Source organism: Erpetoichthys calabaricus, chromosome 13 (assembly GCF_900747795.2).
Source record: "Erpetoichthys calabaricus chromosome 13, fErpCal1.3, whole genome shotgun sequence".
Taxonomy (NCBI): Eukaryota; Metazoa; Chordata; class Cladistia; order Polypteriformes; family Polypteridae; genus Erpetoichthys; species Erpetoichthys calabaricus.
Window position 1 is genome coordinate 107,083,975 of NC_041406.2, and position 27,978 is coordinate 107,111,952.

The window sequence follows — 27,978 nt, forward strand, 5'->3', positions numbered from 1 at the left end:
ATACGTTGGGGTTCAAATTCACACACATAAGAATCCACCTTTCAGGTAACTTTCTTGAACTTTTCTATGCCCCTTAACATACATTCGTATTTAGATTCAACTGACATACAGGCTTTCAGTTAATCTGGCGCCTTTTATCTGCAGTGATTCAGTAACGCCAGGATGTCAGCGCTTTAATTATGTATGTGACTCTGTAGGTATCCAGGACCTGTGTGTATCTCAAGGACACTTCCGCCTGACGTGTGTCCATAAACCCAGCTATTTCATACTGGAGCACTTTTCCACACCACCTCATATTACTGAAGTAAGTGCACTGTAACATTTTATAAAAAAGGAAATTAAGGCTATTAATTTTTATACAACCTAAAGCAAACTAAAAAGATAATGTGACCCCTCACAATTATAGGACATAACATAACTTTGTCAAACCTACTAGAACGATGCTTCAGGCTAACCTGGTGCTCTGAGAGTCAGGGTGCTCTCCCTCAGATTGATGTGGGGGATGATCTGGCACAGCTGAGGTTCCTGTTTCTGGCTTAGACAAACACCGTTCAGGTTGACCACCATCCAGCTCCGATCATATTTTAGGCCACTTGGCCCAACTGGCCAGGATGTCACCTATAATAAAAAAACAAGTAAAGCTGGGTAAAAGCAGGTCCATTCATAGACACTTAATTGACCTGAGATGCACATGTTTGGGCTGTGTGAAGAAACTATACAGACAATAACAAGGCCAGAATTCTATAGAACCTTCGTGCTAGACACCCCATCACCTTACAAACAATGGGTCAAAATGGAAATCAATAATTAAAATAAAACAAATGTGGAAGTATTTGGGATACAACACATTTTCTCAAAGTCAATTTTTAACATAGACACTACTGACTGGCAGGTTATGAAATGTGACCAACTGCCAAATCCAAGCAAATGCTATAACCCGGTGGGAAGAAAGCAACTTTATTTGAGCTAGAGTTTTTTTATGGTGTTCAATGTCGTAAATGAGGGGTTCTGTTGGGTAAAAATAAGATGTTCACATTTCTTTAGGAAAGGTAAGCACAAAACAATAGCTAGTGATGAGTGAAGGACAGTGAAACTCACTGTTTTGCTTAGCAAAAAATTAGTGAAAAAGAAATTAAGCTTTGTTTCTGGTGAAATTCATGCTATTGACAGAAGAAGAAAGATGTTTAGTTCTGCCTGGAAGTGGTTTTTTTTTTGCATTAATTTAGCTTGTGTAATATGTTAAATAAAGATCATCAGCAAAAATGAAAATCAGTGGACTTGCCACCAAATGTGTTCTAATAGTACAATCCTGACTTTGTCAAATTATGATGACAATAGTGTGGATCACAATCCTAAAGATGCATCAGAGACAGAAAAGAAACTTGAAGCTTCCACCATGTGCTTACATGGGTTTTGACCATTATTCAGTTTTTCTCCCATACTCAAAACAGGTTGACGTACCTCGGCAGCAACATTCATGTTTCTGGTGACTTTTCCTATGAAGTCAGTAGACGGATTGGGAGAGCATGAGGGTTCATGAGGTCGCTGGAAAGGGGTGTGTGGTGCTCCCAATATCTTTGCAAAAGGACGAAGGTCCAAGTCTTTAGAGTCCTGGTTCTTCCTGTTTTGCTATATGATTACGAGACATGGATGCTATCCAGTGGCCTGAGATGAAGACTTGACTCCAATGGTACTGTGTCTCTTCAGAATCCTTGGGTACCACTTGTTTGATTTTGTGTCAAACAAATGGTTGCTCTTAGAGTTCTGAATGAGGCACATTACCTGTATTGTGAGTGAGTGTCAGTTATGGCACAACGGCCATGTGGTGCGATTCCCCAAGAGTGATCTGACTCGCAGGATCCTCATTGTTGAGGACCCGAGTAGCTGGACCAGGCCAAGGGGACGCCCACATAACACCTGGTTGCCACAGATAGATGTTGATTCTGGAGGGTGTCTGCCTTGGGGGTTACCAACCAGGATCCCAAGCTGTTTCGTTGTGTGGTGGGTGTGGCAATGGGCTGTACTAGTGCATTCTCCCCAACTTGATCTGACCTGATTCAAAAGATGTGCAGGTTGATTGAAAACTCTGTTTTGGCCTTCTGGGGTGTACGCATATCAAGTTTTGTTGATAGCTAAGTCTGATTTTGGATTTCTTTACTCACCTCAGCTCTCCCATCCTTGTTTATCTGTTGATTTTGACATACTACATCATGTTCAATGACTCTTGTATGATACACACCCCCTTATGCCAGGTGTTGCCAGAACAGGTTCTTGATTACCTCAACTTTGAACTGGATTTAATACATTTTTGGAACAAATTGCAGCATCATGTAACCCTACTTTGGAATAATCGTGATTAATGCATAATAAATGAAGATCTGTACAAGTATCTGCTCTTTGCCATAATCTGGTATCACGTAATGAGAACATTTATGAGAATGGAAAGTAATTAAAAGCCTAGAGTCCATGTTTAGGGTGGCAATGGCTCCTCAGTTCCTGGAGGTAGTGCAGAAAGTGGTAAGTTTGGGATAAACCTTTCACAGTCATCTAATTTCCTCTTATGAATGCTGGTCCCTTGGTAATCATTGCATATGATCAAGCTTTTGATTTGCCTTCATTGCCAGTTTAACAAATACATTAAGACCCCCTGTATTCACAGGGATATTGTCCTTGTCCATATGATGACTGAAATCTGCAAATAATACTGAACCCTATATTGGTCAATCTCAATCAATTTTACTTTCATGAAAAACCCTACGTATATGGAATCCATGCATACTGAAGAAACATTGATTATGTATGAAAAATGAGGATGGGTTCAGGTGTGAAGCTGGCCTGGGGGGTGGACTACTGGGGGGAGACTGGGTCAGGCAGACGTGCCGACCCTTTGCTCTTGCCCCTTGAGGCTTAGTAATGATCTTTCTATGGAAAACTTGTTGTAATGTTAACTTCTTCTACACTCAGATTTCTTCATGTTTTAGGGCTCCACCAATGACCATGGCTGGAGCGATCTGAGGATCTGACTAAACTGTCCAATTGTTAGTAGCGACAGGTGGTGTGTAGAAACGGCAGGGACTTAATGACAATGAGGTTATGACCTGCACTTACTGGGGATATCTCAGTCATGGGGAACAACTGCAAGCCCCGGCTCCCATCAGAAATGGGGTTCAATGGCGTACCCATGATGGGTAGACACACGTTGATCCATTCAATGCAGCGTGTGTGGAGCTCCCAGAGACCTAACGGCATTACCAACCTGTTACTGCTGGTGCATATTAGGCCTCTCAGAATTTTTTCTTCCCTGCTGTGCATGGCTGTGAAAAGATACGAGTAGAAAGCGAGTGTCACAAAATGGTTACACTTTTGTATATGTGGACAAATGAATCTGCAGGTAATGGATCTGCGGATAGTGTATTGTATTCTTTCGATGAAGGGAGGCATGAATACAAAGCAGGTTGAGTTGATATCTCACAGCACATACAAGACAGTAGAACACATTTGCATTTGCTTTCATGTTTTCTGCCACAATCCGGGTATAATGAAGACTGGTTCATTCCATGTGATTTATCATTTATTTGAAGAATTACATATTGTACTTTGAAAAACTGTGTTGTTGCTTTTAATGATAATGAATTGTTACATGCTTTACAAAGCACCTTGCGATGCAGTGCCCCGTTAAATAATGGAACACCTTGGAGACTTGGTTCATCTGAGTTCCTTAATGCTTGGTCTTCCTAACAGAATTAATTTGCATTTCAATCTGCAGTCTCAGTACTGAATTGACCCACTGAACATTTCAGATGTAGTATTAGGTTACTGCTTTCTACTGCACAAGATCTTTTTTTAACAGATTCAGAGACTGAATTTTATAATAAATAAAATAACCATACTCATTCATGGGTCAAAAAGTGCAAGGTCAACACATATGCAGGTAAGATCAAATTTTTTAAAGATGGTACAAAATTTAAAAGAAATTTAAAGACAGAGAGCAAAACAATATTCAAATATTAAACACGAGGTGAATGAAGAAGGATCAATGACTTTCCACCATGCACGTACTTGAGTTTATAAAAATGAAATTAGGACATGTTAAGGTCATGGAGCAGCTGGTCATTGAGTGGTCCTGAAAGTCAGAGATTTGTGACTCGACTTATACTGACTCTGTCAACATCACGGCTCACAGTTCTTATCCTCACATGGGACAGAAACTGCTAGAAACTTTGTTATAAGAAACCATTAGCTGTCTTGGTAGACATATTTCTTCCTTTAATGACCCTGGTGAGGATGAAATTGAATTCAACTGAATCCTCCCTGTCTCACAAAGGGTTCTTTTACTGTTAAGCCCCTGTTGAAAGTTCTGTTCTGTTTTTTTTTATTAGAACATTAGAACAATCTAGATGAGAACAGGCCATTCAGCCCAACAAAGCTCACAAGTCCTATTCACTTAATTCTTCTAAAAAACATCAAATCGAGTTTTGAAAGTTCCTAAAGTCTTACTGTCTACCATGCTACTTGGTAACTCATTCCATGTGTCTATGCTTCTCTGTGTAAAGAAAAACTTCCTAATGTTTGTGCAAAATTTACCCTTAGCAAGTTTCCAACTGTGTTCCTGTGTTCTTGATGAACCCATTTTAAAATATTATTCTCAATCCACAGGAATAATTCCCTTCATAATTTTAGACACTTCAATTATGTTCCCTCTTAATATCTTTTTTCTTAAACTGAAAAGGCTCAGCTCTTTTAATCATTCCTCATAACACATCCCCTGTAGCCCTGGAGTCAGCCTAGTTTCTCTTTTCTGGACTTTTTCAAGTGCTGCTTTGTCCTTTTTGTAGCCTGGAAACTAAAACTGCACACAGAACTCCAGATGAGGCCTCACCAGTGTGTTATAAAGCTTGAGCAGAACCTCCTTGGACTTGTACTCCACATACCGTGTTATATAACTGAACATTCTGTTTGCTTTCTTAATGTCTTCTGAACACTGTCTGGAAGTTGATAGTGTCGAGTCCATTATGGCTCCGAAATCCTTCTCATAAGGAGTACTCTCGATTTTCAGACCTCCCATTGTGTATTCAAACCTAACATTTTTACTTCATATGTGCAATATCTTACATTTACTGACATTAAATTTCATCTGCCACAAATCTGCCCAAGATTTCTGCTATTCTGTGCATTGGAATTAGTCTAGTCTTCTCTCATCCAGCCAACTGCTAACACAGTGCTTTAGACACTGGTCTTTGATCTAACTGCTGGTGGCCAGTCAAATCTAACACAACCATTACTAAGAGAATATTAGCCAACTAGATAATGTTGGTGGGCTCTTAGACTCCAGTCCAGATCCCGACTGAGTAATATTCTCTGTGGGGTTTGCGTGACTTCCTCATTCTGTTATTGGGACAACTCTAACGTGGCTTGACACAATAGAGAGTGAGTGTTGGTATGTGTGTATCCTTTGATGGACTGGCAAGCTGTTCATTGCAGATTCTTGATAAGGTTCATGGGTAAGTGCAAAGAATAACATCAGTGAGCCAAATTGTTAGATATAAAGTTGCTAAGTAAAATGAACATTTGACCATATCTGTGTCTGTAAAGGACTGGCAGGTCGCATTTCAGGGCTCGCAATCCTACTAGCAGGATATTGCCATTTCATGGTTCTGGTACCAGCAGCTGCAGCCTTCTTTATTTTTAGTGCTCCGTAATTTTAATGATGCTAAGACCTACTTTTGTTTCCCAGTACCCGAGAATAGTGTAGCCTGATTGAGATGGACGTGTAATCTCAGTCAACCTATCAAATCACAAATGGGAACTAAGATAAACTGCAACTTCAACAAAACTTTGTATCGTCAAATTGCCTGTGATCCTGTTAAGCACTGCATCTGATTAGCATATATTGAATAATGCATGCAATTCTACCACAGATTTTTTGTTCCAACTCTTATTTTTAGAAAAGTAAAATAAATCAAGTGCTCCCGATAGACGTTATCTCAGAGTGTTTCTGTTTTCCTTTAAAACCTTTGCCATTCATGACACCTTTGAAAAAGTGTGATCTGGAATTAGCCAGAGAAATCATGAAAAACAAACCGAAAACTAAATCCAAAAATAGTAAACTTCCTCCCTGAATGACTAAGCATGTTCTTCTAAGACTTCACTTCAAGACAGTCAGTGCTGGCAAGTTCTTAAATTAGGCCTTCTAAAAAAGGCAGGAGTCCGCCTTTTTAGCTTTATTTATTTAAATACTGTTTTTTTTTTTTGCTGGATTAGCTCAGATCAGATGCAGAACTTTCCATGTGTGCAATCCAGTTCTGTGGTTTTAAGGCCCAGGAACTAGCAGCAGCAGAATTCACCATAAGGAAGAAATCAGACATGGGTTACAATCTATTAGAGACAGGGTGAATTTAGATTGGGATGTCGGTGTACCTGGAAAAAACCTACTTGGAAACCTTCAATGTTTAAATTGCATCACAGAATATTCAAACAAAGGTCAGTCAAAAGGGCTCTAGCCTTCAAGCACTAAAAAATTCAGACTTCATATGCGGACATGGTACGCCGAAACACTGCGGGGTCAAAGGGCCTGCCCAAGCAACTTGATAACAGGCCAACTCTGCCAGGCACAAGGACCATTTCTCAAATGCCAAAAATAAAGATTTTTCTTGTTAAAGAGTTGCGCTGAGCATAACATTAAAACTGCAAAAAAAGATTGTGATGACTTAAGGTCATGTCACATTAGATAACTTTTACAGCAATTTTCAGTCATAGGCTTCATTTACATAATATGAGAGAGTCAGAGGCAGTTGTCAGTGCGCTCCCATGAAGATGGTCACGAACTTTGACATACCCGAGAACTCACCCCATCTAGTCTGCAACTTGCTCTGACAAAATCAAACGGGTGGGAATTTGCCTTTAATCGTAGGGGTAGGCACTGCATGCATGACAACCAACGAATACTCATGTAGTGTGAGATATGGCCGGCCATTCATCCCAGCCAATACCCCCAGTTATTGGTGGTGCCTTCCTTGCAGCATGGAGGTGCCCCGAATGTCAGCAGGGAATTATGGACAATGGAGTTTTTATGCACAGCCCTGTTGGCTACCATGGGGGCCTCCAGGAGTCACTGCAGGGAGGCACAAGGACGTGTATATTCCCTATAACCTGGAAGTAGGTCTTAGTCACAGCGACAGAGGGAATGACGTACTTCCGGGATGAAGAAAAGGAGAAGTTTTTACCTGACCCGGAAGTGATAGAAAGTCACATGGACTGAGGGACAGAAACACTTCCGGGTCATGGACTATAAAAGGATTATGGGAAACCCCAGAAGACTGAGCTGAGCTGGGTGGAAGGGTGGCAATGCATCTGGGAGTGGTGGAGTGTTATTGATTGAGTATTGTAGTGTTTATTTATATGAGTATAGTGGAGTGGAGGGTGCTTTGTGCACATTATAGTCCGAATAAAAATTATTATTGGACTTTAATCTGGTGTCTGGCGTCTGATCAGAGGGTTCAAGGGAGCGATAGTGCCCCCTATCTGTCACAGTAGAAATAAAATTCATATAATGCTGCGACAAGGAATAAGGAATGCAGGGATTATGGACCTCACAGGTATAAGAGAAGCTCCTCTATCTGATGTTTCGTGTTTTATGTATCATGACAGAAATGAAAATGGAAAAAACAAAGCTGAACTCAGCCTACCTGTTACGTTAGAAAAAGGGGCAAGCGTGGATGTGCTGGAAAGTCATCACACACTTGCAGAATTTGACATGCCCAGTGATTTTCAGTTGTGCAAATGGGTCGGGTATGGCAACAAGATTAGAAACTGAACTCGGCAGTCTGATATATCCAATTACTACAAATGTAACATGAGTTTGCTAATTACCATTTAAAATTACTGAGCCGATTTTGCTACTTATTCATTTTTTGCAAAACATTGCCATTTGCTGTACTGGGAATGGGGGGCAATGCTCTACATGCCCCTGATGTAGTGACACCACGGATCTTTAGCTTTCGCTTTGAAAATCTCCTTCACATTCAAAACTCTGTTGCAGCCCTGGTGAAACCAGCTTACTCGCAACCTGAGCGTGTGGCCATAATAAATATCTCAGTCTTAACATCATTAAGTTTTTAAAAAGCTGCTTTCCATCCAACCCCTAATGTCAGTAATAGAGTTCATTAAAATACTACTCCGTTTATTATCATTAGGCTTCATACTGACAAAAAATTGTACATTAACAGCAAAAAAGTGAAAAAATATATTGTACCATTCAATTATTTACTCTTGGGAAATAAATAACTACAACACAAGAGAAGCCCCAAAAGTGAACCCTGTGGCAGCTAACCAGCAGTAAAGTAGAAGAAATCCTTCAAACAGCAACTTAATACTGTCTTTCAGAAAGGTAAGGCTGTGCCAGACATTCCTTTATCAGTCTTTAAGATGAATAACAGTAGTTAAATGCAGAACAGCAGAACCAGGATAATAAGAATACAGCACTCATTTACAGTAGGTCTGCCTTCGGACTGTCGGTAAACAAGCGCGGTAACAACAGCTCGACCGAAGAACTGATTCAGGTCTGAATGGACTGGCAACATTCAAGGTATAAAAACCTTGAAGTTTTGATAGTTGAGTTAGAAAATTTAGAAATCAAGTAAGACAGTGGAGCAGAAAGGATGGAGGGAGAAAACCTCCAACAGTTGGTCTGGACAAAGCATGGAGAAACACAAGGAAATGTTTTTCTCTAATGAGAACTCAAGCAAATGACATCTTTTATTGGGTAACTAAAAAGATTACAATATGCAAGCTTTCGAGGCAACTTGGGCCCCTTGTTCAGGCAAGATGTAATACAGAAACTGGAGTTCCCTGTGTTTATATAGACACCAGGACAGATACAGCACTGGAAAACCTCTAAGTGAGACATCTTAGATGTACAAAATTAATAGACCACTCCAGGCTAAGATTCATTTAGCAACAGAGGAGAACAATGTATAGTCGAGATCTTTTGATAAGATAACTGTCTAACAAAGTCTTTTGAAGTTTTTGATGAGTTTTTCCATGCAATGTCTTTTCTAAGCTGCGGTTTAAGATAATATTTGTACTGAGATGCATCATGAACAAATCTTTCTGCTGTGAAATATGAAATTAAATAATAAATAGATATGATTTTCATACTAATTGAATAGTAAGCTTCAGACCTTTGGCTGATTATGAGGTTATGAAACAATCACACAAGGTAATATACAGTACCTGTTATATGTTGTATATACAGTATTTAACATTAAGGATATTGAAAATGGTAAATACCGAAGATGATTATAGAATTACACCAGAAAAGGACATGTTTTTATGGCAAAAAAGTTGTTAAAAAACAAAAGGTATTCTATTCTGAAAACAGATGAGAAAGACAATACTGAATGTCTGTGTCAGTGCTACTGAACTGTAAGACCTTTGTCTTTATTGCCCGTCCCTACAAGTAACAGAATTCATGCATATACTGTGGCTCTGGGAATATAAGAGTTCTTAAATCTGCTGCTCTGTACCCTCATAAACCTAAAACTGAAGCCTGATGGCAACAAATGAAATTTAGGAAAAAGAAAGAAAATAGCAACTATCAGACAGAAGAACTGTATCACTCTTTTTTCTAACCTGTTTGTAATAAAGTTCGGTGACAGAGGTCTGTTGCTAACCAATAATTTTAATGCTAATTTTTACAGTGTTGTTGAAATAGTTTATATTGTTCAAGCTGAGGTTACCAAACCAACTTATAAAAACAAATGCAACAACAGATTAAATAACAGACTTAGTGTCATTATGGTTTTGTCCACTTAAAAACAGTTGAGCTCCTAAGAAAAAAAAAACTTGTGTCTGATCCTTCCTACAACATTGTTCTGTGTTAAGTTCAGCTTGTTATCAATGACTGTCCCCAGATATTTGTATTCCTCCACCATCTCCACAGCCTCCTCTTTAATTAAAGCTGAGACAGTGGAAGGAGGGGGGCACCTGAGATCTACAGCCTTATCCTTTGTCTTAGAGATATTTAGCTCGGGAAAGGAATCATCACACCATTGCAGTAATACTACTGCTACTAAGGAAATATAATTAATAATAGAACAAATAATATCATATAAACTGTATGCCAAAAAACATAGCGGAGTGCGCAGTTGGATAATTCACATTGTAATTTTCTTCCTGCAGCACATGTCAAGGTGAACATAACTCAAGTCCTAGAGTCTGAATTTGGGTGGGTGCTACAGGACAGTTAACAAAAATCATGAGTGCCCTGTGGAGACCACTAGTAACTCTCCCAAAGCTCATATGAAAAAGTAGCCAGATGGTGGAAATGAAATTTGACACTGAGCTGTGTCACTTTGTCAAAATGGGTTCAGTATGAAATCTGCCTTTAATGCACTCTCTTCAACCCAGTATGTACATTGAGACCGTAATACTTCTGCTTTGGTTTTGTAATATTCATTTATTTATAAAACATTTTAAAATATCTATAGATAGATAGATAGATAGATAGATAGATAGATAGATAGATAGATAGATAGATAGATAGATAGATAGATAGATAGATAGATAGATAGATAGATAGATAGATAGATAGAACTTTATTTGTTCCTGGGGGATATTTGGCTTTCTACAGAAGCTCTTTAAATAAATAAATACATAAATAGGTAGAGAAATAAGTAAATAAACTAATATACTCACACATTTTGGGTTAGGGTTAGCATTAATAAGCACATTTTTAAGCAGTAAGTTAATATTGAAAGGTACAGATTAGACTCATTCATCAAATGACTCCTTTAATGGCCTTCACTTGCATAAGAAGTCAGAAGAATCACAATCAATGCTAACTCGGTGAGTTCAAGGCAGCTGCCGCACAGCTCTCTGCTTTTCTCGGAGGCTTCCTGCCCCAGGTACATCATTACAATGATAATCTAAATGGGTTTGCTGCTTCCAAACACGGACACCGTTACTCCCAGTATGCTGCATTGGCGATGTAGAGCTGAAAGTAGTCACTGAGTGCCAAGCATGTGGCAGGATCAGGAAAATTCAGGCAGGGAATTATAAGAAGTGCAGGTGAGCAGAATCCATTGTGACAACAGTCATTGATGGAAACGCCTTTGTAAGCTGTTGTCCATCTTGTCATGATGAGGTTAGAAAACAACTAAGCAGAAGGAGATTACAAGTTCCAGGTTTTTCTTTTATTGTAATTTAGTTTAATAATTATAACCGGGACATGCGCTTCTGCTAGATAGACTCTGACTTCTGTATCAGTCTGGCTGGGTTTAAAAATGAATAATTGAATGGCAGACTTTTCAACCTGAACACTGGGGTACAGTGATCCCTCGCTATATCGCGCTTCGCCTTTCGCAGTTTCACTCTATCGCGGATTTTATATGTAAGCATATTTAAATATATATCGCAGATTTTTTGCTGGTTCGCGGATTTCTGAGGACAATGGGTCTTTTAATTTCTGGTACATGCTTCCTCAGTTGGTTTGCCCAGTTGATTTCATACAAGGGACGCTATTGGCAGATGGCTGAGAAGCTACCCAACTTACTTTTCTCTCTCTCTTGCGCTGACTTTCTCTGATCCTGACGTAGGGGGTGTGAGCAGGGGGGCTGTTCGCACACCTAGACGATACGGACGCTCGTCTAAAAATGCTGAAAGATTATCTTCACGTTGCTACCTTCTGTGTGCAGCTGCTTCGTGAAGCGACATGCTGCGCGGTGCTTCGCATACTTAAAAGCTCAAAGTGCACGTATTGATTTTTGACTTTGTTTTTCTCTGTCTCTGTCTCTCTTTCTCTCTCTCTCTCTCTCTCTGCTCCTGACGGAGGGGGTGTGAGCTGCCGCCTTCAACAGCTTTGTGCCGTGGTGCTTCGCATACTTAAAAGCCAAACAGCCCTATTGATTTGTTTGCTTTCCTCTCTGTTTCATTGGAAGAGGAAGATATGTTTGCATTCTTTTAATTGTGAGACAGAACTGTCATCTCTGTCTTGTCATGGAGTACAGTTTAAACTTTTGAAAAAGAGACAAATGTTTGTTTGCAGTGTTTGAATAACGTTCCTGTCTCTCTACAACCTCCTGTGTTTCTGCGCAAATCTGTGACCCAAGCATGACAATATAAAAATAACCATATAAACATATGGTTTCTACTTCGCGGATTTTCTTATTTTGCGGGTGGCTCTGGAACGCAACCCCCGCGATGGAGGAGGGATTACTGTACTTTCAGGGCAGCAGGGTCACCACCTGGAATCACTTCCAGGTTTGGTGGCACCTCTCTGTAACAGGGAAGCCTGCTTCTAGCAGCTTCCCCAAGCGGCACCCAAGGACCCCATCAGGCCTTCCCAGCAAAACTACTACTCTCATGCATTCCTGTGGGTGTCCAAATGGGAGCCACACCAGAAGGATACTGCACCCGGTGTACTGGAGGAACACATAGCCCTAGGAGGCAGACATCCTCTGTATTTCCATCATAATGGCCTCCTGACAAGGAAAGGTTCCACTAACCAACCCGTTTGGGATGCCCATCCATCCATATCCTTCTTTTATCACATCCATTCTGGCTGAGCTGCCAGTCAACGTGTGTCTTCTATGACACACATTTTTGGACTGAAATTTCAACCTTTATTTTTGAAATAACAAGGAACAAATAAGAAAAACAGAAATGTAAAACAGCGCAACAACATGAATATAATGCCAACTATGAACAGTTGCACAACAGTCGCTTTGCAGTTCTTCATTATCTTGTGTGTCTGCCTCTTGCAGCCACCACTACCGGACACCTCTGAGCCTCCATTCACACCTAAGCTTTTTCTGAGCATTTTAGCGTGAGACCTGAACGCTTTTAAACCGCTTGTAGAGATGTTTGCCATTATTTTCCATGTTGCTATTCACATCTAAACATTTTAGCAGTGAGCACTTTTTAAAATTTCTGCGTGTAGCAATTTTAAAGTGTTTTCAGCCAAACACTTGTTCCACTTAAATAAATGGCAACGCTTGTAAAACACTGCTAAAAAAAAGACAAAGAGCATTTATGAAGTGTTTTTTACTGGTTGTCACTGCATCTTCTTGTATGAGCCAGTTAAAGAAACAGGTGAAGCTTAAAATCAAGTGGCACAAACTAAACAAAAGATATAAGTATTCATTTAATGTTAATCTTATTAAAGTTTAGGACAGATGTTTTATTATAGGTGTGGAGTGGTAGCGCAGAGCTGTCATTCCTGCCTCACAGCAGAAGAGTTTGCACAGGGTTTATGAGTTCTGCCTGTGCATTTGTGGCTTGATCGGTATTAGTGAGTGCATTAACTGTGGTTGACCACCTGTTTTAATGATAAATACTAGAAATGTGTCAGTAATACTGAACTTCTCAATTAAGATAATATGTTTAGTCCTTAATGTGCTGTGCAGTAAAAAAAATCCTTTAAAAAAAGTTAATTTAACAACATTCTGATACATTATAATATTGTCATATAAATAATGTATATTATGGAATACAGTTCTGAACCTTAAAAAGAGAACATGTTGATTGTGTAAATATGTCATGTCACCACAAAACTACTCTCACATGAAATTGTGCTAGAAAAAGGGCGAGATCACGTCAGGAGCACTGGAGCACAAAACAGCGAGAAAGAGATCTAACTATACCTACTGTACACTTTTTGTTTCAAGTCAACCTACAGCTCCCACTGGTCAAAGCTGCAATGACTTAGAAGAGGAAAGTGATGAGAGAGAAAGAGATGGCTCTTCCAATGAGAACAGTGACCACACAAATAACAGAAAACAATTCAGATGAGAATTGTAACAACGATAGTGAGATGAACATGCAGCTGGTGATGAAACAGCAGTGTCAGTGGTCCAGCACAATTTACCAGTGCTGACAATGCTAGCTTAGTACTTTCATTTAGGGTTATCACTCAAACAAACAACTCCATTGATCTGTGCAGGATCTAAAAACAGACACTCATCCCAATGTTATAACCGCTCTTATTGATTATAAGCAAAATGCTTGACATTTGTGTGTGTTGTGTGCTGGGCGTGCCTTTGGATAGCAGGGGGTGAAGAAGAAGAAGAAGAAGCCAAAGAAATAAACATAAGAAGTCTTGTCAATGAATTTGCAAAAAGAACATTAATGGGCCATGATGAAAAAATAAATAATATCATTACTAGAGAACTGAATAAATAAATATTTATCTATTGTTGCACTTTTTTATATGGTAACATTCGTTCACCCTGCCTATATCTGGCCCCGCCTCATCCCGTCTCCTTCTGCTAGCTGCAGTGTCTTCAGTGCACACGTCTGTAGATGTTACACTGCTTTGCCGTCTGGAGCAGCCGTTGAAGTTGAAGTAACCACTCTTAGGGAAAAAAATTGAAGTAGTAAACTAATTTGTAGATGAAACTGAATGTTTCTCTCTTCAAGTTGGCAGATTCACCAATTCTTTTCATTGGGAGATTTTGAAAGTTTAAAAATGTATACAGATGGCTGCAGTCGAGAAGTCTTAGCAAAAATGTAACAGTCTCAAACATTTTCTAGAAGAATAAGTATGCCAAATTTCTAGAAAATCATTACACTGGGAGACAAATTTTTCATGCAGACAGGCAGACAGATATGGCTATCATAATAGGTGCTAGTCACATTAAATATGAACACATCAATTAAAAAAAGAGATATTTGGACAGTATGGACAGTAGGGGGCGCTCAAGCTCCCCAAACACCTAACACAAGCAGGCTCAGAACACAAGTTAAAAGGCACAAAGAGTCTTTTATTGTGGGAAACTCTTTAAACCAAGCGTTTCCCACCACAGCCACAAGTACAAATATGTACAAACACAATAGCACAACTCTTTCCTTCCTTCTTTCACTAGTCATTGCCTCCTCTGCTCCTCTCACAAAGTTCGTCCACCTCCACCTGATTCTAGCTCCCTGATGTGAGGTAGGCAGTTCCTTTTATTTTAGTGGAAGTGCTCCCAATATTTCGCACACATGGCCTGTCATCAATTCCAGATGAGGAAGAAACCCCATAACATAGCTGCTCCCCCTGGTGACCCCCATGGCACCCCTGGCATGCCCTGCGAGCAGCCATGTGGGGATCCAAGCCTGGGCTCTCTGCCATCTAACGTCCCAGGGGTGCCCTTTGTAAACTGTTGTCCCCTGTCATTCCATCCTAAGGGTGCCCCTCACAACCGCTTAGCTATAGGTAAGCCAAAAAGCTTGACGAACTAAACAATTTCCTTATCTTTTTTATATTTGTATGTTCTTACTGAATAAACCACCATGCTGTTCTCAATCTTTGGGACCAATCAATTCAAATTGTTATTACAACTGACAGACTTATCATGGAGTGAAAGCTCAGCTGGCAGACGCAGCTGGTAAAGCAGACCAGGGCTTTGAAGCACCGACCTCAAAAACTCAAGCTAATAAAAGCACTCTGTACAGCTAACATCCCACAGCTTGTCCTTGCAGCACCCCACACATACACCAGGTAATGATGCTTTACAAACTTCCAAATGACTTCTCAGAGGCCAAAAGTCAGGCAAATACAAGAAATTGTCATGAAATCAGTGGGCTCTGACCGCTGTGACTTAAACCACATTTGCTGCATCAGGGGAGAGAAAGCTTGTCATCATTAGTGGGATCACCTATGACAAGCCATGACAGGTAGCCAAAGTAACAAAGAGAAGAAACCTTCAGGCAATTATTCAGAAGACAGAAAGGTGCCGTAGAATGAGCAGTGACTCTACAGGAGCTGGTGCTTTGGTGTGTTAGTGAGCTCGATAAACTTGGGCTGGTAAGACAGGGAGATAAATGTACTCTTGGAGGAAATTACACATTGCCATCCCTGGACCTCAAACATTTTGAGATCTTCATTCAAATGAAAATTAAAGATAAAGTGAAAGAACAAACAAGATTAAACTGTGATAGTGCTAGCAGCATGGCATAATAATTAAGAAAATGCACTGAAATTAAAAAACTGGTGGATAACCCACTACCTCATAAGCAAGGTACGTCCTGCAAGTCACTTAGCCTGCCTGTGCTCCAGCTGTAAGAAATACAGACGAATGGCTGCATAATGTATTTACACTTGGAACAACAAAGGTTGTTTGTGTAGTCTATTAAATATATGCTCACTGAGCAAGATATTAGGAACACCTGCACACCTGCTTATCCATGCAATTATTTAATCAGCAAATCATGTGGCAGCAGCACAATGCATAAAACCATACAGACACAGATCAGGAGCTTCAGATAATATTTATATTAAACACAAGTCATTTTGACTGTGGCATGATTGCTGGTGCCAGACAGGCTAGTTTGAGTATTTCTGCAACTGCTGCTTTCCTTAGCTTTCCACAATTAACAGTCTCCGGAGTTCACTCAGAATGGTGAGAAAAAAAAAATCCAGTGAGTGGTATTGTAGTTCTGCAGACGTTGATAAGAGAAATCAGAGGTGAATTTCCAAAGTTGAAGCTGAAAGAAAGGCTACAATAACTCAGATTGCTACTCTGTACAACTGTGGTGAGCAGAAAAGCATCTCAGAATGCACAACACATCACATCTTGAGTTGGATGGGTGACAAAAGCAAAAGAAGATATTGGGTTCTACTCCTGTCAGCCAAGAATAGACAGCTGAATTGGGCACTGGCTCACCAACGCTGTAGAGCTGAAGACTGGAAACACATAGCCAGGTCTGCTGAGACACACAGACGTATATATATGTTGTGGCAGAGGCGCTTAGTTGGTGCCGACCCGACACAGACTGACACCAGAGGCACATGTAAAAATAAACAAAAAGATTTTATTTTTCTTCCGCTGGGATATCACATCTTCCCCATCAGCTACAGCACAGTCCCAAAACACACCAAACAAAAAACACCAACACACTCTTCTTCCTCCACTCCTCCCAGGCAGCTTTGTCATCCTCCTCGTCCCGACTCCAGCGCCTCGAGTAGTGGCTGCTGGCTCTTCTTTTAGCCCACCCAGAAGTGCTTCAGGTGATAATTAACCTAATTCAGGCTGTACTTCCGGGTGCGGCTGCATTCCAGCCCATACGGGCTCGTTAAGCCGTGCAGCTCCTTTTGGTGGTGGAGCCCAACAGGGCTGAGTCCTGAAGTCCCACGGCTGTGGCTTGGATGTAACCCAGGAGGGCTGCCACCACGCGTTCCAGGGGACATAGTGTGCATCCCATGGCTGCTCCCCTGGTCCCAGTGTCAAAGAGTCCTGGCCATCCACCACAATATATATATATATATATATATATATATATATATATATATATATATATATATATATATATATATATATATGTGCAGAGGTCTGATTGCAATCTGATATTTGGGTGGGTACCTACTAGGTAACGTTTGTGGTTGGTCAGCCAATCGGCAAACATCCACCACCAAACATTCACCACACCCTCTCAGATGTGATCCGATCTTCACCCTGTCAAGTAAGCAAACCAGCCACCGTAGTGCAGCGTCAGAGGATTCGCCTCAGGTGCTGAAGGCCAAGGTTTGATGCCCGCAAAGGTGCGTATGCCTGGTGAGCCCCAATTAGGGCGAAACACGTGTTGTGTACACTTTTGTAGTATTACGGTACAAAATATATAAAATCTTATCTTATTGTATGTGGTTCCTTTCCTATCTATCTATCTATCTATCTATCTATCTATCTATCTATCTATCTATCTATCTATCTATCTATCTATCTATCTATCTATCTATCTATCTATCTATCTATCTATCTATCTATCTATCTATCTATCTATCCATCTATCTATCTATCTATCTATCTATTGTGGCAGATGGCCAGGACCCGTTCCTGGCCAGGACACTCCTTTGATACTGGATCCGGGGTAGCAGCCATGGGATGCACACTACATCCCCCAGAACATTTGGTGGCAGCCCCCCTGGGTTGCATCGAGGCCACAATGATGGAACACTGGAACTCATCCCTGTTGGGCTCCATGGCCACCGCCAGGGGGAGCTGCGTGGCTTAACGAGCCCATGTGGGCTGGACTGCAGCCACACCTGGAAGTGCAGCCTGAAGTAGGTCAACGAGCATCTGGAGCTCTTCCGGGGGTGCTATAAAAGGAGCCTCCACTTAAAGCAATGACTTCGTATGACTGGAAAGGACATGCAGGCAGCTTTAGCTGAGTAAGACGTGGTGTGCAGTGTTGCTTACACTAACATGACCTTCGAGGAAGATCCATCAGTGGAAAATGTTACCTGCGATTTCAACACAAAAAACATCTGCATCAGACAGGCATTTTAGAACCAAGTCCTGAGGACACATGAAGCTAAAATCAAAATCTTTAGCCACGACCAGCAATTGAAGAAAAAGAACACCTTGATAACTGTTATGGATCTGTTAAGCTTTGAGGTTATTGGGCAGTTAATGGGACAGAAAACATTGTATGAGTACTGAGAAGAATAATTTCCACTAAATATCAATAAATCCTCAAAGACAATGACATACAGTCAGTCAGGAAACTAAAGCTGAAAGAAGGACGGCTTCTACAATAAGAAAACAAAATACACTTCTAAATCTCCTCTAAAGTACCTCAAGAAACACAAGGTGAAGGTTTTGAATGGCCCTGGAATCCCCAAAATCTTTGTGTAGATCTTAAATGTGCTGGGCTTACAAGACAGCGCAAGAACATCTCATGCCTTTGCATTTGCATGGATCTATCTATCTATCTATCTATCTATCTATCTATCTATCTATCTATCTATCTATCTATCTATCTATCTATCTATCTATCTATCTATCTATCTATCTATCTATCTATCTATCTATCTATCTATCTATCTATCTATCTATCCTGTAAAAGGAGGTGGCATCAGAAGAGAATCAGGTGGTAAAATTCCAAAAAAGCAATAAAAACAGTGAAAGCTACTCTAACTCTAACTCTAACTCTGGAAGGAAGGCAAACCCCCCACCCCAAAAAAGCACAAACTACCAAACATTCATGAAATACATCAAACACCGCAGTAGACTTCAGAAAACTGAATGCAAAATCTGACACAGCTAGTGAAGGCCCCAGAGGGGAGAAATGGACACCTCATTGTGGCTATGGCCCTTACAGTGGGATATAAAAGCCACTTGGACAAGGGGGTGAGCAGTTTTGCTTGACTTTGGGACTTTCCCTGAGTGACAGCTTTAGGTGTCCCCCATGCCTAAGGAAATACAAGCCAGGTGGGAAGATGAGCAGGAGCAGTCACACCCATTTGTTCCGTTAATCAATCAGTTGTCCAGAATGCCTGCGCCCAGATGAATACTGTAATAGTTGCATCTCCTAGTTTACCAAATATCCCGTATCTGTTGTAGTAGTTTCTTCTGAGGTTGTTTGCATTTCATTTATCATTATTTGAATGATCTTGTATTTTTCTATCTCACTCATTTGGACAAGTATTTTCCAACTCTGGTGTGATTTCCCCCATAGTCTGGTGCGTTTAGGTGGATGAGAACATGTCATTCAAGATCAAGAAGATCAAAACAACCAGACAGAGACCCTTTAGAAATGGTTGTTTCCACTCAGTCCAGAAAATACTGTGCATTACAGGTAAAATTTGTGCATGATTTGGTAGCCATATTTCACCATTGCTGCTCCAAATTAGGCAATCTCAGCCAAAAAATACACGTAGAGTACATACAAATGTAACACAACAGCTGGACATAAATACCAGTAGTCAATCTAAGCAACCCTAAAAATTGATTCAGACTTAGAGCTGCTCAATCCTTCTAGCAATCAGATAACAACTGGCCAAATTTATTGTTACTTTTGGTTCACATGAAAGTTTGCTGTGTGAAACTCAACCAAAATAACTGGAGATTGAAGCAAAGCAATTAATTACATCCTTATTCGGCACAAAGCGAATAGACCATGAATGTGAAACCACCTTAACATTGATTGAAACATCTTCTAAGTTAGGAAGTTACACTACCCTCTGTAAATAAGACAAAGAGGACAAAATGGAATGTTGGGGCACCATCCAGCTGAAGCCATCTTTAATAACAAAAACATCATAGCATTTAAATGAAAAGAACTAAGGGCATCATGGGTACAGCTAAACTGAGATGGTGTCACAATCAGCTAAAGTTGTGTCCTGATTGTGGGCGCATAAGGGAATGGCCACTCTTGCTGTTGGCCAGTTTACATGATGAGTACCCTGGAATGGGTGGGACATCCCAGGATGGGAGGAAGTGATGTCAGTTGGCTTCCTGGTGTTCTTTCAGACTGTATAGGAAAGTTGAGAAATTGTTAGCAACTGTGTGGAGTGATATTGCTTTTCTTGCCACTTCCCTAAAGGTGTCCCCTAAGTGCACATGTCTGACTCCTGTTATAAAGAATGAAGGGTTTGCATGAGTAGATGTTTGCCCTGTCCTCTTCATAGAGGGACCAAAATCAAAGCTCAGGTATCCACAGTGTTCAGACCTGAGTATGAGTTTATTCAAGGACTGAATGTGAACCTTAGACCGATTCATCCCATGTCGTGAAATTAACATTCTTTACATAGCTGGTATAGAGGCTAGAAGGTGCAAGTCTGCTAACCCCTTTGAAAGGAAAAGCAAATAATGTGTCATTATGGAGGAAATGTATTGTTTTTTTTCTTTGTATTGCACAATGTCATGCCAAGAGGAACCATGCATCCAATAAACAGAAACGCCTGCAAATTAAATGTTAAAAAGACAAAGGCATTCGATGTAGGAATGCAACACTTGTAAATCCGAAAGCTTTGTTCAAGTAAAATAAACCCCCCTTCATTCTGCTAATTTCTTTATGTTTAGTACAGTTCCTAAATTAGCTAGAATTTGAATAATTTAATAGGATTCTTTGCAATTAAAATCTTCAAGAAGGGACCCTTCAAATGTGACTACATGCCTTAAATGCCATATTTCTCAACTGAATGTATTTTTAATGATAACATTTCTTTTTAATGTAAATGGCTTTTTAAGGCTTATCTCTGCCCTGCTTCTTTCCTTGATTATGCTTGAGTTACAGCAGCATTAATGCCATCTAAGTCGACCCCCCCACCCTCCTCTTTACAAGCATACTAATTGCTTAATCAAAATTGGATTCGAGAGAGCTGGTTGCTTTAAAGCTGTTGTCTGGTTAATCTGTATAAAGAATGATATCTAGGCAGTTTGCAAGATAATATTTTATCCAATGGCCCAGCTCACATCAAAGCAGATGTTCTCCAAGGCCTCATTTTTATACTTTTAAGTAATTTTTTTCTTATAGTCTATATATTGTATATAACAGTATATAACAGTGATATAGGAGATGAAGGAGGCTTGCTAGTAGGTGCAAGCAAATCACTGAACCCAGTTTACTATTGGTGCTTTTCTCACAATGGGACCTCTTTTCAGGAACCAGGGACTTTCTTGAAGCACAAGAACTTTTGAAACAGTCCCACTGCAGGAACTGGAGCCATTTGAAGTTCCTGGTAGGTAGTTCCAGATACTTTTTTTAGCTCCTACTCCAGGGTATGCATTTTTAGTTCAACTGGGAACATTTATGGGTGGACCACAAACACTGGTGTCATCTTACAAATCTGTCAGTAGTTTGGACTTTGGAGAGATATGGGTGAAGATGGAGCACAGCACTTTGCACTGCATAACTCTTTGTAGCTGCCTCCCTGGTGACTGAAACAAAGCAATAATCTTCTCCGTGAAATTATGATTGGTTTGAAGCAATAATATGGGGGGTGTCCAACATGAACTCCTGACTGTGACACACTTTGCACTGCATCGCTCTTCATAGCTGCCTCACTGTTGTGCTGTACCAGGTGCTTCATCAAAGCAATAATCTACCCTGTGAAGTTAAAAAAGGAGGAGGTGTCCTCTGTGAACTCTTGATCACACCACACTTAATCATTGATTAAATGCAGTGCATAGCGCAGTGCATCGAAGAGGTGGCTATGAAGCGTGATTTGGTGCAACGATCTCTCCATGGAAGGCATTATTAGTTTGAAGCAGTAAAATGGTGGTGGGGTGGTTTCCCCTGTGAACTCCCGAACTTTTTTCACTTTTATTCTCTCAGTCACGATCACGATACATGTTACCGCCCCGCCCCCCCAAGGGATCTGACGCTGTTAGTTTTTATTTGATACTGGGGAAAAACTGTAGATGTGAGTGGTGTTTTGAGACAATGGAATTGGAATTCTCAGATCTGGATGGATAAAAGCTGACACACAAACGCTGGTGAATCTGCCTTCTTCCTATCTCATTGTCACTTGAATTTTTTTTTTATTCAGTTTTATTGAATGTTCCTGCTCACACTGAATTAGTATGCGCCTTATGGTCCATGATGTCAAAGCTACACTTGCAAAAAACAGAGACATAGGTATAGAGAGAGTAGAGAGATATAGCAGAGTTGAACTCAAATGATGACGAGGGTTTTACATCAGAGAAAGAATGCATGTCACACTTTTGCTGTACTTTGTATATAAAAGCCAAATCAAATGTTATTTACCTATTTACCTTGATTTATTTACTTACTTCCTACAGCGTAAGTCACAAGTAGATTGCAGAGCTTTCTGTGTTTGATTGACACGGGCATGCTCAAAAAATACATGTGTAATGCCACAAAATGTGCATGCTGACACTTCAGTTTGCAAGCAATGGTATGAAGATGCAGTCAGACTTCTTTTTTGGGCACATACACCATCCACGTCTAAACACTAGCATGGAGAGTCGCTTGCGTACTGAAGAGTCTATAGTTGCAGGTGGAAGCTGCCATTGCTGTACTTTGTATATAAAAGCCAGATCGAATGTTATTTACCTATTTACCTTGATTTATTTACTTATCTTCCTAGAGCGTAAAGTCACAAGTAGACTGCAGAGCTTCCCGTGTACATATACAAAGTACAGTGATGTCAAAAGTGCGACATGCATTCTTTCTCTGATGTAGAACCCTCATCATCATCTGAGTTCACCTCTGTTACAGTGCATCTTTATGTAAAAACAGCAGTGTCAATAAGGGGGAGTGTGAACATGACTGGGAGAATAAAAATGAATAAAAAAAAACAAAACAAAGCTAACCTTTACAAGTATCATAAATTTACACTGGCTGTTACAGACTCAAATCAAATGTTTTTATTCTAAAATAGTAAGAATAAGAGCAGCTTACTTCTCAAAAAGGAGCCGTCCGGGGTCGAACTCATGATCTTTTGATTACCGGTCAGCAGTTCTTACTGCTGCACCACCAAAGTGGTCATATTAAAGACATGTCAATGTCACACCCTATCGCGGGTTCTTTTTCTGCAGTTATATTCTTGAATAAAAGTGTACTTGTTTTGTTATACTTGTACCTTTTGTGAAAGTGTTTATTTGATATTTGGACTTCAGGCTTCACACATTATACACTTCATATCTACATTTTGTCAATTATTAATAAACATGAAAAACGCTTCTGTTTTAACAATGTGTTTACATAGATTGTTGTAGACACAGAACATACATGAAATGCATGTGTTCCAAATAACGATATAGTATTTACTCTATACAACTCTAAGCAACTGACATGCAGGTAAACAGACTTGAGCTGAGAAAACTTTGTGCTGCGTTGGGGGGGATGTGATAGCAGGCTGCTTGCTGCTTATCGACACATTTACAAGACAAAAGATACTGACGGAGAGGTGCGAAGGGATTTAAGGTGGCACGGATTTAGAAGTTTTTTTGTAGGCTTTGGTAATTCTAGTGTTAAAACCTGTAAACATCCAATTGCTGCTTGTAAATTAGTCCTAACTGGAATGGGCTCCAGCTTCCCTGCAACAATGCTCAGGAATGGATGATAAGCTTGCCTAGAACTTTGTCTAGTGCTCAGCGTTGAGGCCCTTTGAAATCAAGCACAGGTCACTATCAAAGGGTTTGCCATAATCAAACGCCAATTTCATACACGGAATCTGGGTGAGTTAGCATCCCAGAAATATATTGAAATTTTTTTGTTCATGTTTGTCCTAAACTGACATCATTCACAAATACAGACATAGGTATGACTTCTGAAAGTGAGAGGTGAGTGATGAATGACTTAGCAGTATTTTTTGTTTTCTTTATTTTGTTCAAATATGTACACAAGCAGCTTATTAGCACTTTCATTTTTCAGGGATGCTAGACTATGAACCTTTTAGAATTTTCTCTTCTCCGACATAAATATAACCTAAAACGTGATTAGATTTTTACATAAGTTTTACAACTAGATAACGAGAAACCTATTAAAATAAATGGCACAAAAACATTGTTCATTTATTTGTTAAGGAAAATGTTCCAGGCGTGTGTGAAAGTGTACAATATGTGAATGTTTGCTTTTAGAAACTGGTGTGACCCCCTTGTGCAGCATATAGCTTCAACTAAATATTTTCAGAAATTGTTGATCAGCCTTGCTAATTGGCTTGAAGGAATTTTAGCCCATTCCTCCTTGTAGAACTGCTTCAACTTAGGGATTTTGGTGGGGTTCCTTGCATGAACTGCTTGTTTCAGGCCATACCTCATCATTTCTACAGGATTAAGAGCAGGTTTTGGACTTGGCCATTCCATAACATGACATTTCTTCTGCCAAACCATTCTTTGGTAGAATGCCTTGTGTCTTTAGTATTGTTGTCATGCTGCAGGTCCCAATTTCTGTTGCGCTTCATTTTATAACATTTTCATTTAGAATTTGCTGGTACAATTCAGAATTAGTAGTTCTATCAATGTTTGTATTCCATCTTGGTCCAGGACAGGAGAACAGGTCTAAACCGTGATAACGTCACCACCATGGTTCACACATAGGATAAGGTTCTCATGTTGAATTGTAGTGTTTGCTTTTGCCAAACATAATGCTTCTCATTCAAACCAAAAAGTTCTGTTTTGGACTCAGAAGTCCATTGAACATTCTTCCAATAGCTTTCTGGCTTATCCACATGGTCTTTGGCAAACTTTAGATGGACATCAATGTTTGACTTGGAGAGTAGTGCCTTTCTGCTTGGAATCCTGCCATGACACCATTGTTGTTCTCCTGATGGTGGGCTCATAATCAATGACATTAGCCAATGAAAAGCTGCCTTTATATCATTAGATGTTACATTAGGAATTTTTGTGACTTCCTGGACTATGACATGCCTTGCTCTTGGAGAGACCTTTTTTTGGTCGACCACTACTGGGGATGGTAACAATGATGCTGAATTTCCTCAATTTGTACTCAATCTGCCTGACAGTGCACGTGTGGATTTGAAACTCTTTAGTAATGGTTTTGTAAACTTTTCCAGCCTAGTGAACACCAACAACGTTTTTCTGAGGTCCTCAAAAATCTTTTTTGATCGAGGAATGACAAATTTCCACAAAGACCCAGATTTGAGTTCTTTAAATAGGACAGAGCTTACCATACTCCTACCTGATTGTCATCCCATTGATGGAATCACCTGATTCTAATTTACCCTTCAAATTAATTATTAGAACATGAATATTCAGCTACTGAAGGGTGCACAACGTTTAAAGGTTATGCTCGCTCAACATCTTTTCCTTTTGCTTCAATGTTTGCTAGTTTCTAATTTATGGAAAACTGTCTGTGAAGATGATGGTGCTAGGAGACTGGTAAACCCTGGTCAGAAAAAGCAAAGAGGCTGCCTCAACATGGGAGAAGGATTTTATTTAAACTATACATCCTCTGTTGCATTGGGGCACATCGTTAGTGATGAAACCTGAGGTCATTGTGTGTTTTTGTTCTTTCAGCATCGGACATCCTCGTCCAGGTGCCCACACCCAGGCTGATCAGGCCCTGGCCATTGCCCCAGTACCATTCTCACTGCACAGCTCACTCATCCTGATCCACAGAAGATCCTTGATGTCCATGCTCTTGCTCAACCCTATCACACCCAACAAGATCTTGACTCTACTGAGGTACTTGCCCACAAATCCCTACACCCTACCTCTGCTGACTCACACTGAGCCTTTCAAATGTGGCTATAACACAGAAGGTTCACTTGGTTAGACCTTTTCCTCTCATTGCCCTCCTCCATTCTGTCTTTTCAGTGAACAGTGAGTTCCAACATGAGCAGATGATTTAAACAGCAGGACGGTGTCAGGCCTTAAGGTAGTCATGAAGTGAACTCTTGAAGTCTTAACTGCTTCATGAGGTGAACCATCTGAAGAATCCCAGCAGCTGCTTTCTTTTTCTGCTGAGAATCCATCCATGCCTAACAAATCTAATAATGAACTGTGATGGCTGGAGGTGCCTAATGTTACCAGTGACATTAGAGATGCTTTTTGCTATCTCCTAGAATGCCTGGTCATGTCACTGATTATGGTGCCCGACTTTCATTGTCTTGGGGAAGCTGCTAATGATATGCTCCATTGTCGCTTTTCTCTGGCACAACGGGCAAGCTGTTGTTTCTGCCCTGCTCCACATGTAGAATGGAGTAGGCAGGACATCATAGACAACTCGGATTAAGAAAGCAATATCTTAGGGTGTTGCTTTGCAGAGCTGGAGCCACATGACCTTACATTTGATTGCTGCCTCCTATCGTTTTTATGATCCTTGCTGCCTTATGGTGACTAATCTGCTCAAACCTTTTCTTGGACCAACCTGTACCAGTCCTTGTCTCAAGCCTGCCCATACTGCACCACCAGTAGCAACAATCTCCGTCAACTGTGCTGAAGGCAGGATTCTGTAAAGTACACTGCTTCCTGCGCTCTCTAATTCCTCCTCATCTCTACTCTCCTTGGTGCTGGCATCTGAAACTGTGTGGTCGCTGGAGTCCCTGTGCTATAAAATCTCCCTTGCATGTGCCAACATGAACTTCTCATGTAGTCTACTGAAAAAGAGCTTACACTTGCTTGTAAGGATACAAGATGATGCTTCCAAGGCTTCAGGGAAGACACATCCACCTGCGTAGGTGATAGCTTACCCTCCTCTCAGAAGTCTCAATGGGTCTGTCAACCCTGACATTCACTGTTATGGCAGAGTAAAGAAGAGGATACTGCTGGTTGTGGTAGGCCATGCAGTATTAGAACACATTACATAGTCTTGGACAGTGATCCCTGACCACCGGGTTATGGACCAGTGGATCATTTGGTGTGAGGCCACACAGAAAGATTAAAAAACTTGTTTTTATTTTATTTCCATTTTATTGACTATCGGAGTCTATAGGGTGTTTTATTTTGACCAGATCATCTCTGTACGGCAGGGACTATGTTCTGTTGTTTATGACCTTGACAGCCACTGGTCACGAGTCTATTCCAGGCCCCCACAGTGACAGTAGTTTTTCATTCCAACCAGTTTTAAATCCATGAGTCAGTCTTAATTCTACTTGATATTATTGTCTAATTAGCTGGTCTTCTTTTATTTTGCACTCGGAAAAATGTGCTAGCGTGATATTTTCTTTTAAAGGAATTTCAGAAATGTGTATTTTTTGCCATAGCTGTAAATGCCTTTTATCATATTCTTTTTATTTCACCCATTCCTGTGAAGCCTGCCATATCCAAATACTGACAGTTAGTGACGATCAGTACACATGCAGTTCAAATGACACCGCATGCTAAAGCAGATCCACTTCCTCAGTGTCTTATTCCCTTGTGTGCTAATTAGTACAAAAAAAAATGCTTAAACAATCATAACGTAAAAAAGAGCAAACTCTTAAAAAGCAAGAAAATTATACATGCTTGCTATATTTTAATGAAAATTAGCAAGCCATTTTGTAATTTTTGGATTGACACAAATAATGCAGAGACTTGGATATAACAGCTTTCTTAATGAAGGAAAGGGTCCAGTTGAAAGCAGACTTGGATAAACTGGCAGGCACTTAAGGTGGGCTACTAGACTGAGAACTGCAGAGTTAAGACTTTCTGAGTAATTACGACAGACATTGACATGTCACTGAAGGAGCTGGTCCCTGTAGCATTCAGTGTCACTTGAACAACATAACAAATGAAAACTAGCTGTATGAAAATCAATGAAATAGAAATTAAAAACAGTACAAATATATACATTCTTCACTGTTTCTGTTTG

General features: G+C 40.2%; 1 protein-coding gene across 1 annotated transcript in view; it reads right to left on the bottom strand.

Annotated features, from left to right (window-relative positions):
- The window catches only part of mocos (molybdenum cofactor sulfurase), a 542,026-nt gene that overhangs the window by 33,106 nt on the left and 480,942 nt on the right, over nucleotides 1–27,978 (bottom strand). Inside the window, exon 9 of the mRNA XM_051935533.1 lies at nucleotides 456–618. Within this exon, the coding sequence (XP_051791493.1) occupies nucleotides 456–618 (163 nt within the window). The remainder of the gene's footprint in view (nucleotides 1–455; nucleotides 619–27,978) is intronic.